We start from the raw sequence: 13563 nt of genomic DNA on the forward strand, positions 1-13563 counted from the left end.
ATAGAAGAAGCTAACGCTCCTCCCCAGGACTGTTAACTGAGACCCCATTCGATGCCCTCTTTTCTGGCTTTTTTTTCCAGGCCCTATAAGAGGCTCTCATTTTTTCTTTTAAAAACTAACCTTAAGGGAATACCCTGGCGGTCCAGTGGTTAGGGCTGTGTGCTTTCACTGCTGAGGGCACAGGTTCGATCCGTGGTCTCGGGGAACTAAGATCCTGCAAGCTGCGTGGTGTGGCAAAAAAAAAAAAAAAAAAAACCTAGCATGTAATTTTTCCTATAATGTAAGTAATACATGCTCATTATAGAAAATTTGAGTCTATAGACACATGAAGAAGAAAATTTAAAGAACCCCAAATCCTGCCTCCCAGAGGTATTAGCTCAGTTTTTACTCCACCCTTAAAAACAAATGAAAGCCTACAGCTTTAGTCTTTTCACTCAATTCTTCATGAATTCTCATTTAATATTATTCTCTGCACAGTATTAGAAGAATCACATTTTGTTTTGTTCTTAGTTTTTTTATTTTGAAATAATTATAGATTCCTAGGAAGCCGAGTCCCTCAGTGTCTCAGATAAGGTGGTGACATCTTATCTGACTGTAGTACAACAGCAAAACGAGGAAATTAACATGGAGACGGTACAGACCTCATTCAGTTTTCAGTTTTTCTGTGCACTCCAATCTTCTTCTATTCAACAGAACAAAATGTGAAGGTACTTGTTTTAGTGACAAGACATCTGAGGTGGTCCCTTTTGTTTCTGGCCAGCCAGATGCAGGTGTTGGCTCCTCTGCACCGTGTAGATCTCCGAACAGCGATCTCTCTTAGTTGAAACCTGCCTTCGCCTGAGGTCTGATTCGGAGCCCTCTTGAGGAGGGTTTGCAAATTGCCCTACTTACTACCTGTCTTACTGGCACGTGCCCACTGCCGCTTCCTGGCCACACCCTCCTACCTCCTGGAGGGTCCCCTGTGCACCCCTCCTCATCCCACTTGCTTTCTGACCCCTGTTCTGTCCTTCGCATCTCCCCAAGCCAGTCCCTCAGGCTTGAGAGGGACAGCGGCTTCAGGTTTTTAGGGAGGACCCTAGGGGCCTGCTGAAACTAATAGGCTTTGGACTTTGCTCAGGATTCTAAATAGAACTCAGGATTCTATGACGCCTCCAAGGTGATTTCCTCCCCATGGTGTGGAGCCCTGGCCTATTGTGAATGTGGTGGTCTCTAATCCCATTAGGCAGAGACTCCTTGTTTTAGGAAAAGTGTTATATAGACCCTGGTACATGCAACAGAAGAGACAGAGCTGAGCCCGTTGAAGCCGGGGTGGGGGGCCTGGAACCGAGCCCTGTTGGTGGAGGCCTGGAGTTAACGCCAGGAGCACAGAGAGCAAGTGGGCCACTGCCTGTCCAGTGTGTCAGAGCAGCTCTAGATGAGACTGTCATGATACTCGGGAGGTGTAATGACCATGCCCTTTTGCCCTGTTCTTTCTCTTTGAACTTGTATTGCTGAGTAGGAAATTGAAGGATGTCCCATTACTGCCCTCCTTGGATTATGAGAAACTGAAGAAGGATTTGATTTTGGGGAGTGACCGCTTGAAAGCCTTCTTGTTGCAGGCTCTGCGCTGGGTAAGTACCTTTTTCTTGAAGTTAAAAGAAAAAAAAAACAGACCATGCTGGTTTTCTTGGCTGGCTGCCTTGCCTGTATCTTTTAACCCATCTTCTCAAAATCTGTCTTCATGCTTCCTGCTGACACCAAGAGCGAAAATGAAAAGCAGCTTCCGAAGATCGCTGTGGTCTCTTTTTAAAAACCCCTATGTTGACGTCACAGCTGCCATCGCCTTCACTCGATGATTTGATACATGATGATTTGGTACATGTAGTTTCAAGGCCCCGGAGACGTCCTGGCATCAGGCCCTTGCCTGGTCCTGAGACAGACTCACAGCTGGTGGCGTCGGTGTGTTAGAGCACACGAGTCCCCTCACACTGACCCCCACAGAGACCTCTGGATTTAGGTATTCCCGCACAGCCACTGGAGCAGACATCAAGGGTGAAAACTTATTAACAAGTCTTTAAGGAAAATAGAGTGTAATCTAAATAGTTGCTTTTCTGGGAATTCCCTGGTGGTCCAGTGTTTAGGACTCCACGCTTCCCCTGCAGGGGGCACAGGTTCGATCCCTGGTCAGGGAACTAAGATCCCGCAAGCCACGCGGCGCAGCCAAAAAAAAAAGAAAAAAGAGAAAAAGCCTTCGTTTAAATAAATAAATGGTTGTTTTTCTCGCTAATTTTCAGATTGATCACAGTTAAGGCAGTGGTTCTCAAGCTTTCTGGTCTCTAACCTCTTGACACTGTCAAAAATTTCTGAGGAACCCAAAGATCTTTTGTTTATGTGAATTTTATCTGCCAAAATGTACAGTATTAGAAGTTAAAGCTGAGAAAATGTAAAATATATATTTATTAATTCATTTAAGATGAACAGTAATAAACCGAGGACATAACATAAATAACATTTTTGATGAAAAATAACTATTTTCCAAACTAAAAAAAAAAATTAGTGAGAAGATTGACATTGTTTTACACTTTTATAAATTTCTTTACTGTCTGGCTTAATGGAGGACAGCTGGATTCTCATCTCTGCTTCTACATTCAGTTTGTCACAGTATCTATCACGCTTCATATAACCTCTGAGAGGTTGATCATTAAAAAGACAAAACATGCCTTAGTATTATTATGAAAATAATTGTGGCTTCTAGACCACCCTGAAGGGACTCTCCAAGTGTAGTATAGGGAACCTTCTAGATCCCCGGGGTTCCCCAGACTACATTTTGAGAACTGCTAGCCTAAGCCAACACTGGTTCACTCTTTTTTTAAAAAAATTTTTATCGGAGTCCAGTTTATTTATTTATTTATTTTTGGCTATGTTGGGTCTTCGTTGCTGCTCTTGGGCTCTCTCTAGTTGTGGCAAGTGGGGGCTACCCTTCGCTGCGGTGCGTGGGCTTCTCATTGCGGTGGCTTCTCTTGCTGCAGAGCATGGGCTCTAGGCACGCGGGCTTCAGCAGTTGTGGCATGCGGCTCTAGAACGCAGGCTCAGTAGTTGCGGCACACAGGTTCAGTAGTTGTGGCACACGGGCCCAGCCGCTCCACGGCATGTGGGATATTCCCGGACCAGGGCTCGAACCCGTGTCCCCTGCATCGGCAGGCGGATTCTTAACCCCTGGGCCACCAGGAAAGTCCCTGGTTCACTCTTTAACTGAACAATCTCTTCGAATTCGCCTTGCAATAGCGTCAGACCCCTTCACGGATCCCCACATTTCAGGTTATCTTGACATCCAAATGCCTCTGAGTGATTTCCCCAGCTCTCTGGATAACAAGAGCTCTCCTCACTTGCACTCTGACGGTTGGAAGTGCTTCTGGGGACATGGTCTGGAGGAGCACTCTGAGGGCGCATCCAGGATCAGCAGGAAGAGCCCTGTGGCCAGTGTGTCTGCTCTGGTTTCGTTGATTAGAGAGGGTGGGGTGGCATGAGTAACCGCTAGTGGCTGGCCCTGCCTGGAGGTTTGCCGCTGCTGCAGTTACCAGCCTCCCTGTGGCTCTTCGATTAGCCACCGGGCACTTGCTATCGGTCCATGCTATTGAGCCTCTTGGCGAGACAGGACATTCCTTTGGCTGAATGAATGTCACAGAACAAGCAGGAAAAAATAAAGAGATCCTTGTAATTCTGTCTGAGACCCCTCCAGCCCCTCCCCCCTGCACCCCAGCCCAGCAGTAGCCTCCGAACGCACCGGAAGGGCGGCAGCCCCCGTGACTGTGGAAAGCCCATGGGCGGGAAGGCGGGAAGGGCAGCAGACTGTCCGGAACCCAAAGGTGGAGGTCCTGAGAGGCCGGTGTCCCGGAGAGATGGGACCCACTGCGGCCAAGGAGGGGAAGAGAGGACCACGGACCACATGCAAGGAGGGCGGTGCCGCGGCTGCCACACGCGCGCACGCGCACGCGCATGCGCAGACAGTATCCGCAGCGCTGCTGTGCCAGCCCCTGTGGGCTGGGTCCGCTCTGTGCGCCCGGCGCGCATTCACGGCGCCCCCGTCGGGCACCGCGCGGAGGCACCTTGTGTTTTCACACCCCCCTCAGCTGGACCACACGTCCCCAGCCCCCACTGCGCCCACAACCTCCTGTGCTGCCCAGTGGTCTACTCGTCCTTCGGGTACCAACTCTCGAGCCACTGACGGCAAAAAAAAAAAAAAAAAAAAAAGCCCTCTCCAGGCACTGGTGAGCTCTGTCCCATCCGCTCCCTTACAATCCAGTCCAATACACTCCTTCACTGCTCTGGGGGTTACATGTGTACGTTGACCCCTGCATCGCCCATTCGGAAGTACGTTGTAATTTTTTGTCAACGGACTTGTTGGCTGGTTGACCGGCCACCCGGCTGGGTATTACTCATTTTGTTCGGTGAAATGCATAGTTACTGGTGCTGCCAGCTGTGGGAACAGTTTCCTCCACGTCAACACTTGGGCCCTGTTGCCCTGGTTTTTCTCCGTTCTAGCGCTTGACCACATCGCAGCCTGGAGAGCAGAGGGAGACCGTTCTGCAGGCCTACGTCAGCAGCGACCTCCTCGACTGCCACAGCCACAGCCAGGTGGGTGAGAGGGGGCCAGCGCCCAGCCAGGGCCTGCCTTTCTGGGAAGGATCTTAGGAGGAGGCGGCTTTCATTTCTATGCACATCCGCAGCGCGGTGGCTGTGTGGCAGCCTGGGGCTTCTGTTAGCTTCCGAAATCTGCTGTCCACCCTGGACACTGGCCCACTTTTCACTTCTAATGCAGAGCCCTAAACAAGTTAGTACTGCTTGATTCAGCTCTGGAGCTCTTTTCTGCCATTTTTCCTTTTCTCAAATTCCCCGCTCTTTCCCTCACCTCACTGCTTACCGTGAGTCCTGACAACTCAGCATGACTTACAATGGGCAAGGCAGGTAAGCAGATTCAAAGTGTTTTCATCTGGGCCTGACCTAAAAAGTGTCTTCAACACTCTTTGTATATAGCTTTGGACCCGATGGGTCTAATGATGCAGAGGGAAAAGTATGGGGTTTAGGGGGAGATAAACTGGTTTCAAATCTCTGCCCCACAGACTATTGGCCAGACACCCTTAAGCAAATTTCTCAATCTCAGGGAGCTTTCCACCACCAAGAAGGGGCCTTCACCTGCCTCGTGAGGTTGTTGGGATGGCTGCATGTGGTCACGTGTGGGAAGAACTTAACCCAGGGCCCAGCTCGGTGGAGTCCTCCTCCTCACCCCTCATCTCTCTTCCCTGTTCTCAGCACCTGTTATCCTACCGAAGGAGGATCGAGAGCTTGAACATGCCCCATGCAGAGAAGATACTGCATCTCATTATTTCAGTTTCATTGTTATCCAAAATGCTCTAAAAACTTCGTCTCCCTACTGTTAGGCTTCACAGTGTGTGCCCTGAGTGCAGTATCAATAACTCGTAGGATCGCTGATGAAACAGCCCCGGAGAAAGCTAGTTGCATGTAATCTGTTGTGTGCACAGGCGAGAGCGTTTAAGGGTTTTGAGTCTCTTCTTTGTACACAATCGTATTGTTCCCATCAAACAGTTAAGTATGAAAAATAGTCCCTCAAATTCTTATTTTCTTTTCCTTTTTTTTTCTGTTGGTATTTGTAGTGGCACAGAAACCAGCCTATAAGACACGAAGCAGCTGAATAATATACTGTCATGACTTAACGAACTCAGATTCAAAGAGTGAATTCAATACTGATCCTTTCTGGGCTTCCCTGGTGGCGCAGTGGTTGAGAATCCGCCTGCCGATGCAGGAGACACGGGTTCGTGCCCTGGTCCGGGAAGATCCCACATGCCACGGAGCGGCTGGGCCTGTGAACCATGGCCGCTGAGCCTGCGCGTCCGCAGCCTGTGCTCCGCAATGGGAGAGGCCACAACAGTGAGAGGCCCACATACCGAAAGAAAAAAAAAAAAATACTGATCCTTTCTGAACTGTGATATTTCATTGACTCTAAGATGTAATTTCTCCCCCCATTTTAGCATCTCCGATGCTGGGGGTGTATCTAATAGCCGATGGCCTGTTACAGTTTAACTTGCAGTGCTTTTTTCTCTCTTGGTTATATATAAAAAAATAACATGTCCTCCTATGAAAGGTGTCTTAGGTTTTGTGATATATGATATTTGTCAAAATGCCGAAATCCTTATAGCCACTGAAGATGTCATATCTTCCTCAGGTCATTATTTTTAATTGCTATGGCTTATTTATTTATTTTTTTTAATAAGGAATGAGCTGGAGTTATCTTAAGATGTCAGAGAATCTGCAGAGCAGGAGAACTGCTTGGGAAACATGGGTGCCATGTCACCATGACACCAAAATAAATTGGGATATATATATATCTATCTATCTCCCATGTTTTGTTTATCCATTGATCAACAGACACTTGAGTTAACCCTACCGTTTGGCTGTTGTAAATAATGCTGCATTGAACGTGACTGTGCACGCCCTCACTTTTGTCTCAGTCAGTTCCTTGCTTTTCTTTGTAGTGTCCGCATTCGCATATGTACCCTGAATAATATAGTGTCTGATTTGGGGTTTGCTGAGTAGCAAGCACAGACCTTGCTCTGCAAGGAAAGGGTACTGTTCCCATGTTAGATGAAGGCACCTAGGGGAAGATGACATGAATAAAATTGCTGCATTATAATCAGGCATAGCTTCCCTGGGCTCTTAATGGTCCCCTCTGGGGACATCGGTAATCAGAGTCAGGAGAGAGTCCCAGGAAGCACAGGGCCTCTGGCAGGGCTGAAAGGTAGGCCAGGTGCCGCTTATCCAGCAGCAGTATGTATGGCCAAGGGCAATGGTGAGCCGCTCTGTAATTTGGGTTTTAAGCTTGCCTCGTCTACTTCCGGTCCTCAGGAGCCGACCACACGAGGACACTTCTGTGGGGATGAAAAGACCTTCCACAGCTGGCCCACACAGCAGGGTGTGAATGGGGGAGCTGGAGCTTCATCAGAACAAGGGCAGGGGGATCCGAGTAAGGGTGAGACTGGGCTCACCTGGCCCAGGTAGTTTGCCCTCTGTTTGAAAATATGTCCCGTGGTGCACTGCTTTGGAACCCTGGCCGTATTGACTAAAACCGCATAGTCTGTGTCCCAGCAAAGCCACTCCTAAGTATAACCCCAACAGAAGTGTGTCCATGCGTTCAACTCAAAGATGTGTAAGCAGGCTCCTAGCAGCACTATTTATAAGAATCAAAACACTGGCTATAGGGCTTCCCTGGTGGCGCAGTGGTTGGGAGTCCGCCTGCCGATGCAGGGGACGCGGGTTCGTGCCCCGGTCCGGGAGGATCCCACGTGCCGCGGAGCGGCTGGGCCCGTGAGCCGTGGCCGCTGAGCCTGCGCTCCGCAACGGGAGAGGCCACAACAGTGAGAGGCCCGCGTACCGCAAAAAAACAAAAACAACAAACACTGGCTATAGCCCAGATATCCCATCAAGAGCAGAATGGATAAATCGCCTGGGATGTATTTGTAAGATGGGATATATTGAGCAATTAGAAGGAGCACACGGCATGCAACATGGATCTCACGAACATTAATTATACTGAATGAAAAAAGTCAGATATAAAAGAATACATACTGCATGACTTTATTTATTAAAACATGTAAAAACGGACAGAACTAATCTACGGTATACGAAGCCAGGAGAGATATTGCCCTTGATTTGGAAAGGGACCCCGGAAGGGCGTCTGGGGCTTTGGTTCTGTTCCTTGATGTGACTACCGGTTACCCACGTGTCATCAAGCTGCACACTCACGATCTGGGCAACATTCTGTATGGATGTTATATTTCAATAAAAATTTGACCGAAATGAAGATGGTACGGTGGCAATAGGCGTCTTGGGGATGACAGCCTTTGGTGTGTCACTCTCGAGTCAGTCATTCAGCCTGGACTGGTGGCCCTCCACACCCGGGGCACAGCTGCCTTCCAGAAATCTCTTTTCACCAAACGTATGTTGATTCCTTGCAGCCCTTTCCTGAATTGGATCTCTGTTTCCAATATTCCCTATTGACTTCTTGGTGAAGCACAGCCTTTAGTTAATAGCTTGTAGAAAAAGGATGGATGGGGAGTATATTTTTCAAGACTGTGTATGTCTGAAAATATCGTTAATTCTTTGTATAGAACTCTGGGTTGTGAATAATTATCCTTCAGGATTTTGAAGCTATTGCTTCATTGTCTTTTAGGTTCCAGTGTTGCTGTTGCAAAGTCCCAAGCCATTCTAATTCCTGACCCTTTGTGTGTGACCTGTTTTTTTCTCTCTAGAAACGTGTTGAATCTTTTCTTTTTCACCGGCGTTAATGAACTTCCCATGGATGCCTTTCATGATGTGTATTTGATTCACTGTTTTGAGCACTTGGTGAGCCCTTTCAATCTGACAGCTTTAGTTCTGGGAACTTTTCTTGAGTTGTTTTGTTGATGATTTCCTCTCTTGTTTTGAATGTTGGACCTCTTGAACTGGTTCTCTATCTTTTTTCTCATATTTTCCATGTTTTTCTTTTTGTCCCGCTTTCTGGGAGATTTCCTCATCTTTATTTTCCAACCCTCCTGTAGAGTTTTTCATTTCCCTTTTTTGTGTTTGTTTGTTTGTTTGTTTGTTGTAGCATTCTGTTGTTTCATGGATACAGTTAAGTCTCTGAGGATATTAATGACAAATTTTTGTCTATTTTTAGTTTTCTTCTCCCTGCACAGTCTCATTTCCTCCAAGTTGCTTCTCTCCCCTGCCCCATTTGTTTTGGCCTTATTTTCCATGTTAGGAACTTTCCTTGAGTTCCTGGTAGACCCTGGTTATCTCCTAACGTTTAGAGTGGAGGGACTGAAAAGCTGAGTGGCGGTTCTGAAGGTGAGGCTCAGGCCCGTAGGCATAGAGCCCCACTGAGGGTGACCCTGGAGGGCCGTCTATTGGGAACCTCTGATTTCAGGAACTTCAGTTCTTTCCCTGTTTCCCGGGCTGGCCATTCTCCTCCAGGAAGTGTCTTCTAATCTGCCTAGAAGGTAACGGTCTGGTTGGCAGCATTCCGAGAGCCGGGTAGGGGAAGAGGACAGGGGTGGCTCTCTGTCGAGCATTTATCCTGCTTTTAGGCACCACCCCTGCTCCATTTTGGTACGGCAGCCCTGCTCACCTGTGCCTGCTGTCCTACGTCCAGAGACCTTTTGTGCTGCCCTCAAAAGAGAGCGCTCCCAGATGTGTGATGGGAGGTGCACGGGACGGCAGCTGTGCAGGAGCAGCGCGAGCGGGACCTAGCTGCTGCTTCCACAGCTCTCATTCATTCCTCTTGATTTCCCCCCAGTTCTTGAGACTTTTGAGGATCACGTGACCTAAGCTGGGTGATTCCTCATCGCCCGCCTGGCGTTCTTGGGTCTGCTAACTTTGTTACCGTCCTGCATTCCTGATTCCAAAATTGTGTTGTTACAGTTCCTTGTTTTGTCCTCTCTGTCCTTGAGGATTTGTCTCCTTAAAGAATCCATTTACTCTAGTCTTATGGTGGTTTTGGAGGGAGCGAAGTTAGACGAGTGTTGGATCCATCGTTCTACCTGGAAAAACATCAGCGACAGTAAAAGCAACGAGTATTGCTTACTTGGTGTCAGTCACCATTCTAAGTGCTTTGAATAATTAATTCTTGTAAATTTGGAAGTCTGAAAAACTTATATTTTTTTGCCAGCTCTCAGAAAAAAAATCAGTTGGAAATCAAGACTGAATCACCTCTGATAAGTTCACTCAGAGGAGGAGAACAGCAGACATTCAGAGGAGGCGTATGCTTCTCTCTCACTTTTTTTTCACTTCATTACTTTTCCTCTCTCTCTCTCTCTCTCTCTCTCTCTCTCTCTCTCTCTCTCTCTATATATATATATATATATATATATATATATATATATATATATAAATTTTTTTTTTTTCCCTCCCACAGAGGTGTGTGCTGCAGCTGCTGCACTCAGAGAACGAGGTGGTACGGCAGTACATGGCCAGGCTCATCAACGCTTTTGCATCCCTGGCAGAAGGTGAGACGGCAGCTCTCCTTGCCCACTGAGGGGAAAAAACGAAAAGCTGAGAATTTTGTTTTATTTGGCGGACAAAACTGAAGACTTAAGCCCGGACGCAGCATCTTACATAGCTCGGAGGGACTGCTCCGAAGAGGCAAGGGGGGAGCCAGGGTATATAGGAGTTTCTGCAGCAAAGATGAGGTAGACAGAGCATCAAAAGATGACTGCAAAAGAAAACCAGACATCTCAAGTTAAGGGATTCAGCACTTTTCTGTGTACGGGAAGATGCGAGAGTCTGGGCTCGCTGAAATCATTCCTTGGACAGGCGCCTCAGCGATCCAGGGCCATATCCTGTGCTTTCGCATCCTGAACCTCCTCAGGGTGCACCGTTGAAGGTGGCTGCGGGGGCTGAGGGCTTGGCAGTGGGCAGCCCGTTGGTCTCCATTCTGAGTTCCCTCAGGGCTCACCGTCCAGAGTGGCTGTAGTGGCTTCATGTCTGCAACATCCTTTGCTTACTGATACGGCAGGCAACATTTTTTTCTTTTTCATTGATACCTTCAAAGAGAAGAGCTAGGTCTTGTGGATGTGTTTTGCCCTGTGAAAACACATTCTTCCCCAAGTTTCTTAGCAATGACATTTGATTCCTCAGTTTATTACTGTTTAATGCATCTAAGGTCTTTTGAAAAACTTAGTTGTGGTCATATTGCTGTAATTTATGTCAGAGCAAATTTTGATGGTTTTGGAGTTTATTTTGTTAGCCTTTGGTTTTGTAAGCTTTCTGGTATTGTAACGTAGTACTTTTTAGATTGCTCTCAAGATAGCAGGTAATGCCTTTTTTATCGTTTTCTACTTAAGGCCAGAAAAGGTGGGTGAAATAAAGTGATCCCAATAAGCACTACACCATGTCTTTCAAACCACTAAGCCTTTTAAATCAAGAGGATTTGAAAATTCCCCAAATAACATGCCACCATAATTTAATTCAAAATGATTTTACAAAATGCCGTTACCTCCCATAAATTCTAATTTGTTTGAGCTCTTTTTAACATGAATAATGAGAGTTTTAAATTATGACTGTATGACACTCCAAAAGTTTTTTCATTCGTTTGTTCTTCCAGCCATTTAACAAACATTTTATGATTAGCCAGGGTATGTGCCACGGACCATTCATATAATACGGTTGAACTTTATGTCTGAAATTAATGTCATCTGTATCAAGATACAAATTCACGGGCTTCCCTGGTGGCGCAGTGGTTGAGAATCCGCCTGCCGATGCAGGAGACACGGGTTCGTGCCCTGGTCCGGGAAGATCCCACATGCCGCGGAGCAACTAAGCCCGTGAGCCATGGCCGCTAGGCCTGCGCGTCCGGAGCCTGTGCTCCGCAATGGGAGAGGCCACAACAGTGAGAGGCCCGCGTACCGCAAAAAAAAAAAAAAAAAAAAAAAAAGATACAAATTCACAACAGCCTAGTGATAGGGTTCCAGGTATGGCTCCTAACTTCTTCTCCAGGACGTGGGTGTGTCCAGAAAGCACTACTGAGCTGCCTCTATTGTTAAGACTAAGGGGTTCATAACACACAGATTCATCACCCCCTTTTGCCTTGTGATCTGACTTTTGGGTTCAAGGTTTTGGGTAGGGACTTCCCTGGCAGTCCAGTAGTTGGGACTTTGCCTTCCAGTGCAGGGGGTGTGGGTTCGATCCCTGGTCAGGGAGCTAAGATCCCACATGCCTCACGGCCAAAAACCCAAAACATAGAACAGAAGCAGTATAGTAACAAATTCAATAAAGACTTTAAAAACAAAAAACGGTCCACATCAAAAAAAATCTTAAAAAAAAAAAAAAAAAGATTTGGGGTAAACAAAAGACAGTGCTCCGCACAAGAACACAGTGGTGAATCATGTTTAGATGACAGGAAAAGTGGTTTTCCATTCATTCGATAGTTGATTGAGCAAAACCAACTTGCAGTTGAAATATGCTTTAATAAGTTTTCTAGAGCATAAAATTACCCAAACTCTACGTGTGTTACATGCAAAGTTTTCATAGAAAGTGGATTTGGAGCATGAACTTCACACAAGATAAATTCTCTCCCTTGTTCATCTCTGGTTATATTATTAGGTCGCCGCTACCTTGCCCAGAGCACAAAGGTGCTGCGGATGCTGGAAGAAAGGCTGAAGGAGGAAGACAAGGACGTCATCACCAGGGAGAACGTCCTCGGGGCCTTGCAGAAGTTCAGCCTCAGGTGCTGACTGTGCAGTAGGTCATGGTGGCGCCTGTGAAATCAGCTTGGGGGTTTCTTAGCCACTGTTTGGTGCTTGTTTGGTCCCAGTGACAGTCCAAGATGCAGGTGATATTTTTCAGTGAATGCTTAGAAGAGGTTGGGTGACTTTCTGAAGTAGAGCTGGAAAGCGTATCTCAGATCCACTAAGCCATCCTGCTCCTACACTTCAAAGCACTGTTATATTCTCCTAATGACCATTATCTCGTGCTGCCCAGGTGCTAGATGCTAGATTGTGTCTCAAGCCACGTGAAGGTTTGGAGATAAGCACATGAACGCGCCCCGATAGAGCCTCCACCCGCAAGCGCTCAGAGTTCATTGTGGGAGAGGCACGTGCAAATGCACAGTCACAGTCGGTGGGCTAGGTCGCTCTGTGAAAGTCAGGGGTGGAGCCTCCCACCACCCATCTCAGCCACCTGCCCTGTAGTCTCAGCCTGGACCCGGTCATGACTTGGGAGTGCTCCACATTAGAGATTTAAAACTCAGACACCTTTTCTTGAAGCAGATCTGATGTCCTCCCAGAGCCTTTTTTTTTTTTTTCTAAATTGGCAGCATTAGTAAGATGTATTTTACATACCACAAAATTTACCTGTTTTAAGTGTACAATTCAATGATTTTTGGTATATTTACCGAGTTGTACAACCATCACCACAGTCTAATTTTAGAATATTTCCATCACCACAGAAAGAAACTTCATGCCTATCTGCAGTCCCTTTTCATTCTTATCCCTCGCCCCAGGTAACCACCACTCTGTTTTCTGTAGATTTACCTGTACTGGTGTGGTCTTTTGTGATTGGCTTCTTTCACTTGGCATAATATTTTTGAGGTTCATACAAGTGGCATATGTATCAGTACTTTGTTGCTTTGTGTTGCTGAATAACATTCCATTATGTGGACAGACCACATTTTGTGTATTCGTTCATCAGTTGATGATACCTTGGTTGTTTCTACTTTTTGGCTATTACGCATAATGCTGCTATGAACATTTGCATACAAGTCTTTGTGTAGACACATGTTTTCTTTTCTCCTGGGTAGGTATCTAGGAGTGGAATTGCTGGGTCATATGCTAATTCTTCCAGAATCCATATTCCCTGATGACCACCTGACTTTCTCGTTGACTACTAAGAATTTGAGTACCTTGAGTCCCTAACTTTTTCTTCCCACCAGATGTGGTTAACATCTGACTGACTCTCACTAACAACCTAAAACCTGAAAAGGGACATGTTCTAAGTGTGTATATGTTTTGTGGGGGGAAAGCTGTAGGTATGTAG

At 46.7% G+C, this 13563-nt stretch overlaps 1 protein-coding gene across 1 annotated transcript in view; it reads left to right on the plus strand.

The window, feature by feature from the left end:
* The window catches only part of ARMC9 (armadillo repeat containing 9), a 139587-nt gene that overhangs the window by 46686 nt on the left and 79338 nt on the right, over positions 1 to 13563 (plus strand). Inside the window, 4 exon segments of the mRNA XM_067027168.1 lie at positions 1499 to 1610; positions 4522 to 4614; positions 9947 to 10037; positions 12133 to 12256. Of these exon segments, the coding sequence (XP_066883269.1) occupies positions 1499 to 1610; positions 4522 to 4614; positions 9947 to 10037; positions 12133 to 12256 (420 nt within the window).

Source organism: Kogia breviceps, chromosome 2, assembly GCF_026419965.1.
Source record: "Kogia breviceps isolate mKogBre1 chromosome 2, mKogBre1 haplotype 1, whole genome shotgun sequence".
NCBI classification, from domain to species: domain Eukaryota; kingdom Metazoa; phylum Chordata; class Mammalia; order Artiodactyla; family Physeteridae; genus Kogia; species Kogia breviceps.